Source organism: Oncorhynchus kisutch, linkage group LG11, assembly GCF_002021735.2.
Source record: "Oncorhynchus kisutch isolate 150728-3 linkage group LG11, Okis_V2, whole genome shotgun sequence".
In the NCBI taxonomy this organism is placed as follows: Eukaryota; Metazoa; Chordata; class Actinopteri; order Salmoniformes; family Salmonidae; genus Oncorhynchus; species Oncorhynchus kisutch.
Window position 1 is genome coordinate 65,083,240 of NC_034184.2, and position 17,184 is coordinate 65,100,423.

The following is a 17,184-nucleotide window of genomic DNA, read 5'->3' on the forward strand; positions in this document are numbered from 1 at the left end:
CGTCTCGCTCTCGCGGTCTCTCACCATCTTTTGGTCTCTCTCTCCCGCTGTCTCTCTCTCTCTCCATCTCTCGGTCTATACCGCTTTCTGTCGCTGTCTCACTCTCTGTCTCTTTCTTTACCTGTCTATCCATCTCTTTCTTTACCTGTCTCTCTCTTCGTCTCTGTCTCTTTCTTTACCTGTCTCTCTCTCCATCTCGGTCTCTTTCTTTACCTGTGTCTCTCTTTGTCTCTGTCTCTTTCTTTACCTGTCTCTCTCTCCGTCTGTCTCTTTCTTTACCTGTCTCTGTCTCTTTCTTTACCTGTCTCTCTCTCCGTCTGTCTCTTTCTTTACCTGTCTCTCTCTCCGTCTCTGTCTCTTTCTTTACCTGTCTCTCTCTCCGTCTGTCTCTTTCTTTACCTGTCTCTCTTCGTCTCTGTCTCTTTCTTTACCTGTCTCTCTCTCTTCGTCTCTGTCTCTTTCTTTACCTGTCTCTCTCTCCATCTGTCTCTTTCTTTACCTGTCTCTCTCTTCGTCTCTGTCTCTTTCTTTACCTGTCTCTCTCTTCGTCTCTGTCTCTTTCTTTACCTGTCTCTCTCTTCGTCTCTGTCTCTTTCTTTACCTGTCTCTCTCTCCGTCTCTGTCTCTTTCTTTACCTGTCTCTCTCTGTCTCTCTGTCTCTTTCTTTACCTGTCTCTCTCTGTCTCTTTCTTTTCTTGTCTATCTCTCCGTCTCTGTCTCTCTCTCCGTCTCTCTGTATCTTTCTTTACTGTCTCTCTCTTCGTCTCTGTCTCTTTCTTTACCTGTCTCTCTGTATCTTTCTTTACCTGTCTTTCTCCACCTCTGTCTTTTTCTCCGTCTCCTTGTCTTCTTTCTTTACCTGTCTTTCTCTCCACCTCTGTCTCTTTTTCCATCTCCCTGTCTCTTTCTTTACCTGTCTCCCTGTCTGTCTATGTTCCAAACCCCCAGCTGCATCACCAGCATAATCTAGTTAGTGGTGCACATCCACAATGTCTCCTACCCCCAACTCCATGAATCAGTCAAGTTGAAAGGGAGGGGTCAAAGAAAGTGAAAGCTCATTCGGCTAAGTAAGTAATGTGATAATTTGGCTTAAAGTGTTTGGGGTTGCATCCCAAATGACACCCTAGTCCCTATATAGTGCACTAGAGTGACCAGGGCCTACAACCTTTTGACTCTGGTCAAAAGTAGTGGACTATATTGTGAATAGGGTGCAGTTTAGGATGTAGGTTGGAGGGGGGGACATATCTGCGGACCATGGCAGTGCAGACGGTTGCTCGCTGCCTGGTGAGTGTGGGAACGAGAGTGCCAAACAAAGGACTATGGGTAGGATCGGGTTTCCTCTGTGGACCACTCACTCAGACGCTCACTGACAGACAGCTGACTGACAGATGGCCCTGACAGCCATGTTATATCAAGAGGGCAAGGGAGGGAGGAAGAGAGTCGTAAGGAGGGGAGAGGGGGCGGGGAGGAAGAGGAGGGGGAGAGAGAGAGAGAGAGAGAGGCTTGCTGTGCAGTGCTTTTAGGACTTTTCAGCCACATTCCACTCTGACAGACTGTGAAAAACAGTGAGTGAGTGAGTGAGTGAGTGAGTGAGTGAGTGAGTGAGTGAGTGAGTGAGTGAGTGAGTGAGTGAGAGTGAGAGAGGGTGAGAGAGAGAGAGAGGAGACCCTACAAGCTGAGACTTGCTCTAGAAGTGTCAGACCCAAGCTGCTACAGCTCTTGCAGACTGACACACATGATTCATTAATTTACAGATTGAGAGAGATAGCCTGCTGCAAATGAACTGGGTGAGAGATCAGAGCAGAGAGCCAGCAGGAAGGGAGTCCTATTCTTATAGAATAGAATAAGACAGAATGGAACCTTGAGTTTATGACATCTATAAATACAAACGTTCCCGTCCCAAATGGCACGTTTAATGCATTATTTTTGACCTGGATCGGTAGGGCTCTGGTCAAAAGTAGTGCACTATATGAGGAATAGGGTTCGGTTTGGGACAGCCACCTTACTAAGCCACTCATATTCTTCCCACAGTCACACAGTCCTATAGGCTGTCATACTGCCCTTTCACTCTGAAAACACTTCCAAGGTCCCCATGTCTTTTAGGTAACAGTTGCTGTTGTCTACTCCCCTTTAAATACATTGACCGCAAAGGCTTTGAAGTGCTTTGAGCTTTAGCCCTCCCCTTTAAATCATGGATTTGACCCTTGGTGGACAGGTGTCTATTGACCACAGACCCGTGTGTGTGTGTGTGTTCTAACCAGCTGTTTTAAGACTTTAATAGACTTTCCCTCCATATTGTTCTTTCTAAAGGAACACCCCACAGAGACAGAGGGAGGCTACTAACTAGGAGACACGGTTAAATAATACCAGACAAGGGCTATAGCTAGCTAGGACTAAACCTCCACATGTATGTGTTATAATTACACATTCGCTGGCTGCATATGCTGCATGCACACACTAAACCATCACCCCCCCCCCCCCCCCCCCGCAATCTTGCATGCTATTTAAAGACTAAAGCGGGTTCCCCCACATAACCTAACACATTGGATTTCCTCAACTTCTTTGTTTCAGTAACAATCTTTTCCATAGAGTATAATTCCTCTTCTGCGTTGTAGTCTGTCCTAGCCAAAGCACACAACAGCCATAGACTCTGCAGCCAGCCATAAGTCAAATAGCCATTTACTGCAAATGTCCAGTAATTGGACATTTTTGTACCGTTTGAACGAGGGACTAATTTTTCTCTGGGACCCTTTCATCCCAAACCCATTAAAAGGCTGGCAGGTCCTGGTAGACCAGCCACACACACACACACACACACACACTCTCTCTCTTTAGTGGTTAGACCAGCTACTAACCACTGGTGTACAGCCACAGAGTTGGCAGACATGAACAATACAAATTGGTCCAATGTTCAGGTAGCAGCCAGCAGGGCTTTCTAATGTGAACCAGGCAGCTTGTAAGTGTGCACATGTAAGACGTAATTCTTCATTAAAGACAGCAACAGGGGGAACTCTGTCCACATTCAGGTGGGTGTGTGTTTCAGGGAACCTCGTTACACACTCTATGGTGTGTGTGTTACGGTTGAATGGCGGGAACCTGGTTGCCGAGATTTATGGACCAAAACCACTCCCTTTTCCCGGGATAAATAACTGCGAGAAACCGGTGAATTATAATAAATGATTTATATGTACAGCACGGCATGTAATGGAGGTTAAATGATATGCCATGTCCAAATCAGCCTTCGCTGCGGCAGCTGCATGACCAATCATCAACGCTCAGGGTGGGGACAGCCCATCTCAGTATGAAACTCAGTTCACAACGCATGTTGACCTATCATCTCATCCTGGTGACACTTTTTCTTGTGATGGGTAGCCCGACATTTGCTGCAACACTATGCTATAGTAATATAAAGACCAAATGCGCATCTACTTTACCAATCTCCATCTGGCTTTCGGGGGTCACCTTGTTTTTTTTGGTGTGTAAATATCATACTTAAAAATTTAAAAAACTGCAACTACGGACTTTTAAAACAGCCGTTGCTTTCATACCGTTAAATCAGTGCAGGCGCGAGCAATCTCTTTTTTTCCCTTGTTAATGCGTTTGAGCCAATCAGTTGTGTTGGGACTAGGTAGGGGGGTATACAGAAGATAGCCCTATTTGGTAAAAGAACAGCTCAAATAGGCCAGGAGAAACGACAGTCCATCATTACTTTAAGACATGAAGTACATACAGAAAATGTCAAGAACATTGAAAGTTTCTTCAAGTGCAGTCGCAAAAACCATCAAGCGCTATGGTGACTTTGGCTCGCATGAGGACCGCCACAAGAAAGGAAGACCCAGAGTTACCTCTGCTGCAGAGAATAAGTTCAGTTAGAGTTAGAGTTACCAGCCTCAGAAATTGCAGACCAAATAAATGTTTCACAGAGTTCAAGTAACAGACACATCTCAACATCAACTCTTCAGAGGAGACTGCGTGATTCAGGCCTTCATAGTCTAATTGCTGCAAAGAAACCACTACTAAAGGACACCAATAAGAAGAAGAGACTTGATTGGGCCAAGAAACACCAGTGGAGATCTGTTCTTAAGTCTGATGCATCCAAATTTGAGATTTTTGGTTCCAACCGCCGTGTCTTTGTGAGACGCAGAGTAGGTGAACAGATGATCTCCACCTGTGTGGTTCCCACCGTGAAGCATGGAGGAGGAAGTGTGATGGTGTAAGGGTGCTTTGCTAGTGACACTATCTATGATTTATTTAGAATTCAAGGCACACTTTACCAGCATGGCTACCACAGCATTCTGCAGCGATACGCCATCCCATCTGGTTTGCGCTTAGTGGGACTATAATTTAATTTCAACAGGACAATGACACAAAACACACCTCCAGGCTGTGTAATTTGACCAAGAAGGAGAGTGATGGAGTGCTGCATCAGATGACCTGGCTTCCACATTCACCCGACCTCAACCTTCAGTCTGCGATGAGTTGGACCGCAGACTGAAGGAAAAGCAGCCAACAAGTGCTCAGCATATGTGGGAACTCCTTCAAGACTGTTGGGAAAGCATTCCTCATGAAGCTGGTTGAGAGAATGCCAAGAGTGTGACAAGTTGTCTTCAAGGCAAAGGGTGACTACTTTGAATAATCTAAAATATATTTGGGTTTGTTTAACACTTTTTTGGTTACTACATAATTCTATAGTGTTGATGTCTTCACTAGTAGAAAATAGTACAAATATAGAAAATCCCTTGAATGAGTAGGGGTGTCCAAACTTTTGACTCGTACTGTATAGGTATATAATGTATTACCTGAAAGAGGCAGGCTAGGACATATATATATATATATATATATATAGACAGATAGATAGAGACAGAGAGATATCCTAATCTACCACTTTCAGGTAATACATTCAATGCAGTATTAGCCATACATTTAGCTTATTAATGATGGGTTATCCATAATAAGCTAATTACCGATGGCCTTAAAAAACGCTCCTAAGCTCTTGGAGTCCCATGCAGGAAAATCTAGACAGGAATAGCTTGCTGGACATCATTTTTTTTTGCATTTCTTAGACCAATAGACTTTGCGAATAGGGATGCAAGCGCTTGTTTGCTGAATGTTTCAAAGAAGAGCGATGGCGGTCGGCTATAGCAGTTATTTATTCAGAGCCATAACCATTTCATCTTCTTGAAGAGAAGTGAATGCCCTCAAGAATATCATTAGAATGTATTTAAGTGTCGAAAGCGAGGAAGGAATGAAGGAAAAATAGAGAGAGAAAGAGGAGGTAGGCTAATAACATTAGGGGAAATATTATGAAAGGTAGGCCTACACATGCGCCAGTCTACTAATTATCGTGTTATATTTCTAAATTAAAATCTAAATTTGCTAGCCTATTCTTGTAACTTTGTAGGCCTCGTGCTGCAGCAGAATCTCATGCTCTCTCCCTGCTTCATCGTGGTTGGAACTATGCGTGTAATTAAAGTTCATATAATATAATACAGTAATACAGTTCACCCTCAAAAAGATGAGCCTCGTGGAGCTAGTTTAATTTATTTACCGAAGAGAGCATAATCTATAGCTAGCTAGCTACATCTATGGACTTTTATGTTTTTCTGTCCTTTGCAATCTGCAGTATCCTTTATCACATACGTATTGGGTAATGGCACAGTCATTTGGGCTTGGGCCTGGGCTCATTAAATGCCTTCAATGTAGGGCTCATAAAATGTCCGTAATGTAGGGCTCATCGGGCTCAGGTAGCATCCGGGTTGAATTTTCAACCAAAGCTCTAATCAAATCCAGACATAGGCCTATTTGTACACTTTATAATGCTTTTGAATGACACTCCCAGTTTTGGCGGGAAATACAGGGTTACCCGGGAGAAAAGGTATTTATTCTCGGGATGGAACATTTGTAAAATACCGGGAAAATATTCAATGCTAGTGTGTGTGGGTATGTGAGTGTTTTTGTGTGTGCATGTGCATGTGTGTGAATACACATACCTGCCCAGGCTGTTGGCAGGGCGTCTGGAACTCTGCCTGTTGACACACCTCTTTGACCTTCTTGTACTTGGGAAGGCTGTTGGTGTGAGGGGTGGTTGGACTGCCTCCACCATCCTCCTTCTGCCTTAGGAGTTTACTGTAGAGGAACACAGGTGAGGGACAGGTCAGATTAGGGGACAGGTATTGGTTAGGACAGTGGTAGAGTTGAGGGTTAGAGTAGGGGCAGGCTATTGGTATGCTGGGTGGTTGAACTGCCTCTTCCATCCTCAGGAGTATACTGCAGACAGGACAAGCTGTGTCTGAAAATCTACGGAGAAGTAGCTTCCCATGCCAGGCCTCCACTCTAATGACTTGCGTCCCAAATGGCACACTATTCCCCATATAGTGGACTTCTTTCAACCATGGGGCCCTGGTTAAAAGTTGCGCACTATATAGGGAATAGGGCCCAATTTGGGTCGCAGACATTGACTGGTGTTGCAGTAGGCCTCCTGCCTTCCAGCTGCTGTTTGTGTGATGGGGTAATTAACGACAGAACACTGCTGTGCCTGAAATGAAAGACTGGTGACCTCTGACCTGTAGGGCTTTAGGCTGTTTAATCCACCATGTGTATGACGCCTGAACACTGGGGTTTTTCATCGATGCATCCCAAATGGCACCCTATTCCCTATATAGTGTACTACTTTACCCATAGGTCTCTAGTCAAAAGCAGTGCACTATGTAGGTAATATAGTGCCATTTGGAACAGATACATACTTTATGACTGTTGAGATAAGCCTCACCAGACCCTCCACTGTGTTACTATACAATGGAGAGAATATATGGAGCTATCCATCACAGTACTATTGTATGTCTGCTTCCCAATTGGCACCCTATTCCCTATATAGTGAACTACTTTTGACCATAACCCAATGGGCCCTGGTCAAAAGTAATGCACCAGATGGGAAAAAGGTTGCCATTTGAGAGACACCCCCTTGCCCTCTTGTTACTCAACAATGGAGAGAATCTACTGAGCCATCCATCATGCTTCTACTGGGGTCAGTGTTCAACCTCAACATACTGATAGCCCTGTCAGTGTTAGCCTGTTCCTGTTTCAAAACTACTGAGCCATCCATCACTTTGCTATTGTGGTGTACACTACATGGCCAAAAGTACGTAGACACCTGCTCGTCGAACATCTCATAGAGAGCTACATTAGCTTCTGTAACTTCTCCGCTTCCTGTAACCTGTCAGACAGGACAAGACAGGACAGCAGTCACAGACACTCTCAAAGGCAAGGCGACAGGTTGTACTTTAGGGTCACAGTGTTCTGTTGTCATAGTTGTTATGCCTGTGCGTCCGGAGAATGCAGTCAGGGTTGGCAGTGCGGGTTGGCAGTATAGTTGACTGTTGGTTGGCAGGGCCGTGTGGGTCTAAGGGCTAGAGTGGTGCCAGTGTGCCAAAGCCAGGAGGAGGTCAATGTGCTTTGTGCAGGGTAGAGCTGGCCAGGGCTGTGTAGGGCTGGCCAGGGCTGTGTAGGGCTGGCCAGAGCTGGGCAAGGCTGGGCAGAGCTGGCCAGGGCTGGGCAGAGCTGGCCAAGGCTGGGCAAAGCTGGCCAGGGCTGGGTAGAGATGGGCTGGGCAGAGATGGCCAGGGCTGGGTATAGCTGGCCATGGTTGGGCAGAGCTGGCCAGGGCTGGGTAGAGATGGGTAGGGTGAGTGGTGGTGTGAAGCTGGGCTGGGCCAGATGCCCGAGCTGGCTTTCCTGGCACTCGGAGGACACAAAGTAGCGTTAGTGTAGATGTAGCTGCCGTCCGCTAGCTTAGACCGTAGTTGAAGCTAAAATTACAGCCGAGGACAGTTGTAAATACCTCACTATCAACAGGTTTCTGTACATAGAAATATGAAGGTATAGGAAGTAGGTATTGCTCAATAACACTATCATTTCAAGCACTTTATGGCAGGGAACTAAACACAGCAGGGAATGAGCCGGAGGGAATGGCTTTAGATAATCTTCAGCGTGAGGGGTTGCATCCCAAACGGCACAAAGGTTTCTCTCCTGCTACATGTCTCAGAGCTGGGAGGTTTCCTTCAGTGTGCCCCTGGCATTACCGCAGCTCAGAGTGTTCACAGATACAGACAACGCCTATAGAAACACACCAGGTCCTATTCCGACTCCGTGCTCTAGGCCTCGGTTCTCTCACGACTGGCGTGCTCCCTCACGAATGCTTCTTTACACACAGTGGCAGCAACACCTCCTGTGCGTGTGTGTCGTATGAGACTTCCTGTCCTTCCTCAGGTATCATCAGACGATGTCGAACACCACAGCCCACGTCGATGTTGTGCATGTATAACTCCGCTGCTTTGCCATGCTTGTATCCAGCTGGCTCCCCTCCCATCAGCCAGAGCAAGGACACACAGACAGACAGGGACAACTCCAGGTTACCGTCTGCCTCCAAAATGGCACTCTATTCCCTATATAGTGCACTATATAGGAAATAGGGTGCAATTTGAGACACAGACGCTGTCTCTCTTCCCAGCCTTAAACACTTGCAACACAGGCCCTAAACAAGGAGGACAAAGGCAATGTATATGTCCCAAATGGTATTCCCTATGTAGGGAACACATTTTGACCAGGGCTTCTGAGTCTTACTGACACACAGCACAGGGGCCTGGGCCTGGGCTTGGCTGTGATCACGTTTTCTATTGCTGTCCCTATGGCGCTCTAGTCGAAGGTAGTGCATTATATAGGGAGTAAGGTTCTGTTTGGGTCACAGCCTCGGTCTCCCACATTTGAAATACAGGCCCAAAAGAGCAGGCTGACAGACAAAGATGTCCCTTTAAAGCACTGTGTGCCAACTCCTGCCTGTGAGAACTGTTCCGATGCACCAGGCAGGCATATATAGATCCTAGCATAGATCAAACAACGCTAAAAATGATATTCCCAACCTTCTCCCTCACGGTCTTCCCAACACACTGTGGCCTGGAAGTGCGTGTGTATGTACAGTATGTGTAGTAAATAAGTGGAAAGAATGTCTGGTTCGCTGTGACGACGAGCATTCACACACCTCTGGGTAACCTTATGGGCCCTGGTCAAAGGAAGTGCACTATATAGGGAATAGGGTGCTATTTGGGACGAAGACTGTGTGAATGCTCGTCCGCTGCCTGACACGTTTGGGATTCAACCAAATGTACAAATGGTGTCACACATTTCTGTACTAACTGCAGACTTGGATCTGTGGTGTTGTGTGTGCTTTTTGCGTGCATGCATGTCTTTGTGTGTGTATATGTGCATTCATGTGTGTGTGTGTGTGTGTGTGTGTAGGTGTGGGTGTGGGTGCGTGCGTGGAGGGGATAGGAAGAAAGGACATCAGTTTACCCTCTCTCCACTAGGAATGTGTCCCTCCAGACTTTGGGTTTCCGATTGGGTTTGAATCTGGAAAAACAAAATCCACTTTAGTCCGTGTAATTCACATGGGTCTGCCTGTGGACTTACCAATGTGTGCATCCCAAATGGCAACCTATTTCTTATTTAGTGCACTACTTTTATTTAGTGCACTACAGGGTTACCGTGTAGCACACTATATAGGGAATAGAGTGCCATTTGGAACACACACCATGAGCTATGTTGGTCTTCAGTGTACAGCCAGACAGAGTAAGTTATTACACAAGATGATTCTAGTATTGCTGAGGTTTTGTGGAGAAGTGATAACAAACTGAAATTTGTTCTGTGTGTTCTGTATACTTAATTTTTCCTTGCCATAGTGCTAAAAACTTTAAGGGGAATCTGGCATTCAAACCACAAAGTGGATGTACCAATCCCAGACTGTCCCTTTAAGATTCCATGAATGTGCAAAGATTGTCCAATTAACTTTTTTGGGGGGCAGATTTCACCCACATAAAAATACATATTATAAGTTTCCCTCTATAAAAATACAAACTTTGTCCTTAGGGGACATCATGGTGAAATTCGGGTGGCAGTCCATGTGTACCTGTTGATAAAGATATGAATAAGAAAATAGAATACAAATATGTGTCCATGTGTACCTGTTGCCAGTTTTCTCATGCTCCAGTAGTTGGAGGATGGACTTCCCATCCATGTCTGGAGGAGTGTCCAGCCCAGCGATGTGTAGGATAGTGGGAGCCAGGTCAATGTTCAACACCAGTTGAGTGTTCCTGTGGAGAAACAAACACCATAAATAACACCAACATAAACAACAACATAGACACCATAAACAACAACACCAACACCATAAACAACAACATAGACACCATAAACAACACCACCATAAACACCAACATCATAAACAACCACACCAACACCATAAACAACAACGACACCATAAACACCATCACCATAACCAATAACACCACCAACAACACCATAAACAACCACACCAACACCATAAACAACAACACCATAAACAACCACACCAACACCATAAACAACAACATAGACACCATAAACAACAACACCATAAACACCAACACCATAAACAACCACACCAACGTCATAAACAACCACACCAACACCATAAACAACAACAACGACACCATAAACACCATCACCATAACCAACAACATCACCAACACCAACAACACCATAAACAACCACACCAACACCATAAACAACCACACCAACACCATAAACAACCACACCAACACCATAATCAACAACAACATAGACACTATAAACAACACCACCATAAACACCAACACCACAAACAACCACACCAACACCATAAACAACCACACCAACACCATAAACATCCACACCAACACCATAATCAACCACACCAACACCATAATCAACCACACCAACACCATAATCAACCACACCAACACCATAATCAACCACACCAACAAAATAATCAACCACACCAACACCATAATCATCCACACCAACACCATAATCAACCACACCAACACCATAATCAACCACACCAACACCATAAACAACCACACCAACACCATAAACAACAACATAGACACCATAAACAACACCACCATAAACACCAACACCATAAACAACCACACCAACGTCATAAACAACCACACCAACACCATAAACAACAACAACCACACCATAAACACCATCACCATAACCAACAACATCACCAACACCAACAACACCATAAACAACCACACCAACACCATAAACAACCTCACCAACACCATAAATAACCACACCAACACCATAATCAACAACAACATAGACACTATAAACAACACCACCATAAACACCAACACCACAAACAACCACACCAACACCATAAACAACCACACCAACACCATAAACATCCACACCAACACCATAATCAACCACACCAACACCATAATCAACCACACCAACACCATAATCAACCACACCAACACCATAATCAACCACACCAACACCATAATCAACCACACCAACACCATAATCAACCACACCAACACCATAATCAACCACACCAACACCATAATCAACCACACCAACACCATAATCATCCACACCAACACCATAATCAACCACACCAACACCATAATCAACCACACCAACACCATAATCAACCACACCAACACCATAAACAACCACACCAACACCATAAACAACCTCACCAACACCATAAATAACCACACCAACACCATAATCAACAACAACATAGACACTATAAACAACACCACCATAAACACCAACACCACAAACAACCACACCAACACCATAAACAACCACACCAACACCATAATCAACCACACCAACACCATAATCAACCACACCAACACCATAATCAACCACACCAACACCATAATCAACCACACCAACACCATAATCATCCACACCAACACCATAATCAACCACACCAACACCATAATCAACCACACCAACACCATAATCAACCACACCAACACCATAAACAACCACACCAACACCATAAATAACCACACCAACACCATAATCAACAACAACATAGACACTATAAACACCACCACCATAAACACCAACACCACAAACAACCACACCAACACCATAAACAACCACACCAACACCATAAACATCCACACCAACACCATAATCAACCACACCAACACCATAATCAACCACACCAACACCATAATCAACCACACCAACACCATAATCAACCACACCAACACCATAATCAACCACACCAACACCATAATCAACCACACCAACACCATAATCAACCACACCAACACCATAATCTGTGTATATCAATGATGTTGCTCTTGCTGCGGGCGATTCCCTGATCCACCTCTACGCAGACGACACCATTCTATATACTTTCGGCCCGTCTCTGGACACTGTGCTATCTAACCTCCAAACAAGCTTCAATGCCATACAACACTCCTTCCGTGGCCTCCAACTGCTCTTAAACGCTAGTAAGACCAAATGCATGCTTTTCAACCGGTCGCTGCCTGCACCTGCATGCCCGACTAGCATCACCACCCTGGATGGTTCCGACCTAGAATATGTGGACGTCTATAAGTACCTAGGTGTCTGGCTAGACCGCAAACTCTCCTTCCAGACTCATATCAAACATCTCCAATCGAAAATCAAATCAAGAGTCGGCTTTCTATTCCGCAACAAAGCCTCCTTCACTCAAGCCGCCAAGCTTACCCTAGTAAAACTGACTATCCTACCGATCCTCGACTTCGGCGATGTCATCTACAAAATGGCTTCCAACACTCTACTCAGCAAACTGGATGCAGTCTATCACAGTGCCATCCGTTTTGTCACTAAAGCACCTTATACTACCCACCACTGCGACTTGTATGCTCTAGTCGGCTGGCCCTCGCTACATATTCGTCGCCAGACCCACTGGCTCCAGGTCATCTACAAGTCTATGCTAGGTAAAGCTCCGCCTTATCTCAGCTCACTGGTCACGATGGCAACACCCATCCGTAGCACGCGCTCCAGCAGGTGTATCTCACTGATCATCCCTAAAGCCAACACCTCATTTGGCCGCCTTTCGTTCCAGTACTCTGCTGCCTGTGACTGGAACGAATTGCAAAAATCGCTGAAGTTGGAGACTTTTATCTCCCTCACCAACTTCAAACATCAGCTATCTGAGCAGCTAACCGATCGCTGCAGCTGTACATAGTCTATTGGTAAATAGCCCACCCTTTTCACCTACCTCATCCCCGTACTGTTTCTATTTATTTACTTTTCTGCTCTTCTGCACACCAATATCTCTACCTGTACATGACCATCTGATCTTTTATCACTCCAGTGTTAATCTGCAAAATTGTAATTATTTGCCTACCTCCTCATGCCTTTTGCACACATTGTATATAGACCCCCCCTTCGTTTTCTACTGTGTTATTGACTTGTTAATTGTTTACTCCATGTGTAACTCTTTGTTGTATGCTCACACTGCTATGCTTTATCTTGGCCAGGTCGCAGTTGCAAATGAGAACTTGTTCTCAACTAGCCTACCTGGTTAAATAAAGGTGAAATAAAAAAAAATAAAAAAATAAAAATCCACACCAACACCATAATCAACCACACCAACACCATAATCAACCACACCAACACCATAATCAACCACACCAACACCATAAACAACAACATAGACACCATAAACAACACCACCATAAACACCAACACCATAAACAACCACACCAACGTCATAAACAACCACACCAACACCATAAACAACAACAACCACACCATAAACACCATCACCAACACCATAATCAACAACAACATAGACACTATAAACAACACCACCATAAACACCAACACCACAAACAACCACACCAACACCATAAACATCCACACCAACACCATAATCAACCACACCAACCACACCAACAGCATAATCAACCACACCAACACCCTAATCAACCACACCAACACCATAATCATCCACACCAACACCATAATCAACCACACCAACACCATAATCAACCACACCAACACCATAATCAACCACACCAACACCATAATCAACCACACCAACACCATAATCAACCACACCAACACCATAATCAACAACAATACCAAATGTTGTGACACTTTGCTCTTGAAAGTCCAATTTCTTGAAATCATGACTGCTGATGTTGGGACTGTATCAACAGAGGGCGAATGAAGAAAAATAGTTACCCTTTAATGCTGAGTGCCAAACAAAGTGGCATTGAGTTCCATTTTCAGTGTAATTTGGCATTGTTGTTGGTTATGGTAAGATAGTTTTTCGAGTGGATTTGTCCTTTAAGGAGAAAGATCGGGGGTAAAGTTCTGGAACAGACTAGCGTCCTGTTCAGGGGGTGTACTTGTACATCAAGCAGCCTCACTACGGCCAGGTCTGGCTTGGACGAGGCTTACTTACACTGCTCCAGGCTCGACATTGGGCCCTCTGAGGAAGAAGGGTACTCGGATGTCAAAGTCATAGGGCATTGACTTCCCCTTTACTAGTCCGAACTGACCGATGTGATAGCCATGGTCAGCAGTATAGATTACATAGGTGTTGTCCAGCTCTCCACTCTCTACCAACATCTCATATACCTGGGGAAAACACAGTCGTGTGTGTGTGAGCAAGGAATAGACACAAAGAGACAAATAGACAAACTCACACCTCATGAGCTTATTACTACTGCACATACAGTACCGGTCAAAAGTTTGGACACACCTAATCATTCCAGGTTTTTTCATGATTTTTTACCATTTTCTACCTTGTAGAATAATAGTGAAGACATCAAAACTATGAAAGGACACATATGGAATCATGTAGTAACCAAAAAAGTGTTAAAGAAATCCAAATATATTTTATATTTGAGATTCAGTCAAAGTAGCCCACCCTTTGCCTTGATGACAGCTTTGCACAGTATCTCCCTCCCAACACAAATTAAAACTAGAAAGTGTAGCTAGAAACAGATTGTCTTGCCTTCTGAACAGAGTCGTCCACTGACATGAGCGTCTGTAGTCTCTTCCTGTGTAGGAAGTTAGTGAACTCCATGTGGATGGGCCTCATGGGGCCGGTGTACTGCATGATCCAGTGTTTATCCATGTTTGGGGCGTAGTTATAACTGGGGGTGCTGCGGAGAGGAGAGGAAACACAAAACAGTTACTTAAAGATCTTGTTTTTATCCATTCTGTTCTCCGTACATCAGTTTGGATGACAAAGAGGAGGTTGGTGAAGGGGACGACTCATTATAATGGCTGGAGTGAAGCTTGATGTGTTTGATAACATTCCATTTCATTCTGTTCCAGCTTTTAAATGTAGAGGATGGGCTCATGGTAAAGTGCCACCGGTCACCATTGCTTGAGATGCACCCCAAATTCTCCCTATGAGGACCTAGACCTTGCAATGCAGAGGCTATGAAATACAGAACAAACACAGTGGGTCTGTTCAACCCTCACTAACAGTCCTGCAACTCGAGGAGGCAAGAGAAGCAAAACATGCAAGAGTCATCCGAATACCAACTAGCCATAAAGAAACCATTTGTGTGTGTGTGTGTGTGTGTGTATGTGTAACCCTTTAAGGTTTCAGCAGTAGTAGTCAGCAACCACCTGTCTGTCATTTCTCAGCCATCTGCAGGTGTCTGTTGTCTGTTGGCTGTTTCCCAAATGGCACCCTACTCCCTACGTACAGTAGTGCCCTACTACATTATGTAGGGAATATGGTGCCATTTTTGGGCCACAGGTGTCTGTGGATTCTACCCTGCTGTCTGCTCTGTTTGACAAGCATCAATAACCAAGATGTTTACTAAGAAAAATCCCCCCTCTCCCTCCATCCCCCCCTCCTCTCACACTGAGTCGACAGACCTCTTGGCTCAGAGGAGTCATTTGAGGGTTGGCACATGCTTAAGAAAATAATAGCCGTGTTGGATTCTGGGCCCACAAGTCAAGTTGGTTACAAGCCCTGGACTGTGAAGACAAGACGTGGGTAAACAGAGAGAGAGAGAGAGTTGTTGGTAGATGTAGAGGTGTAAAGAGACATCAACTGTGGCATTGGCTGGTACAGATGTGTGTGTGTCGTTGCTGGTAGCTGTGAAGAGGTCTATAGAGACAGGTTCAGTACACCTGTCTACTGTGGTGCTGGCTTTTGGTTTAGATGCTGACGAGGAACGTTCCACAGACATCAGGTAGTTCAGACAAGGATATTTCACACGACATTCCCTGATGCTGCAAATACTTAGTGCATTTAGCTGTTAGAAGGTTGCACAGTAAAGCAGTTAAACAGCTAAACCCTGTCTGTCGTAAATCAAAAACGGGCGTCTGTAGTTTGAGGGAACGGTTTGATGTTAACATCATTAACATTCCTGACCCAAGGTGTAGCTCTCCCTCTCTGCATCACAAATCACACCCTATTCCCTATGTGATGCACTACTTTTGACGAAGGCCCATAGGGGATAGTGTGCCATTTAGGACGCACCCTGGGAATAGGAACAACTGGATTTTTTATTAGATTTTTTATTTACCCTTAATTTAACTAGGCAAGTCAGTTAAGAACAAATTGTTATTTACAGTGATAGCCTACCCTGGCCAAACCCGGACGACGCTGGGCCAATTGTGCGCCGCCCTATGGGACTCCCAATCATGACTGGATGTGATACAGCCTGGATTTGAACCAGGGACTGTAGTGATGCCTCATGCAGTGCCTTAGACCGCTGCGCCACTCGGGAGCCCTGGGACGTGAATTAGGAACCTGACAAACCCTCACAGAAAACCACAAGAAGTGGTTTTATTTCTTTAAGTACTTGTTAGGGTGTACTAATACACTTTGACTGGCAGTAGATGTCTAAACATATTCTGACTATGAGCTAGCTACACCTCGGTATTGTGTGGTGTCTGAACAAGACAAAGCTGAACATTTAGCTGTAGGGTGAAAATAAACTAAGGTTGCTCTCTCCCCAGCTGAATGTATAGCCCTTTAAATTGTGTGGTGTGGTTGTAGTCTAAGCTGAACACTAACGCTGAGAGCCAGAGAGGTAATCCCAAACTAATACCCTTTAGAACCCTGGCTAGATGTATTCTGTGTCCAAAATGGCACCATATTTCCTATATAGCGCACTACTTTTGACCAGGGCCCATAAGGTATCATTTGGGAAGCAGCCAGACACTGACCCTGAGAACCTTGACGTATAAAGGTATAGTGTGACAGGTGTATGTGTCCTATAGGCCTCTCCTGATATGAGCTGGGCTCATTCCCCTGACCCCAACATTCCTGGTTCCCTCAGAGGTGCCCAGCCTAGACCCCAGCCCCCGGTGGCCCTG

The 17,184-nt window shown here is 44.9% G+C and overlaps 1 protein-coding gene across 4 annotated transcripts in view; it reads right to left on the reverse strand.

The window, feature by feature from the left end:
• sulf1 (sulfatase 1) overlaps positions 1–17,184 on the reverse strand; it is a 73,183-nt gene that overhangs the window by 15,151 nt on the left and 40,848 nt on the right. For all 4 annotated transcript variants that reach the window (XM_020494618.2, XM_020494617.2, XM_031836107.1 and 1 more), the window contains 5 exons: positions 14,852–15,002; positions 14,297–14,472; positions 10,014–10,142; positions 9,346–9,402; positions 5,991–6,126 (listed from right to left, as the gene is read on the reverse strand). In XM_020494618.2, the coding sequence (XP_020350207.1) occupies positions 5,991–6,126; positions 9,346–9,402; positions 10,014–10,142; positions 14,297–14,472; positions 14,852–15,002 (649 nt within the window). The remainder of the gene's footprint in view (positions 1–5,990; positions 6,127–9,345; positions 9,403–10,013; positions 10,143–14,296; positions 14,473–14,851; positions 15,003–17,184) is intronic.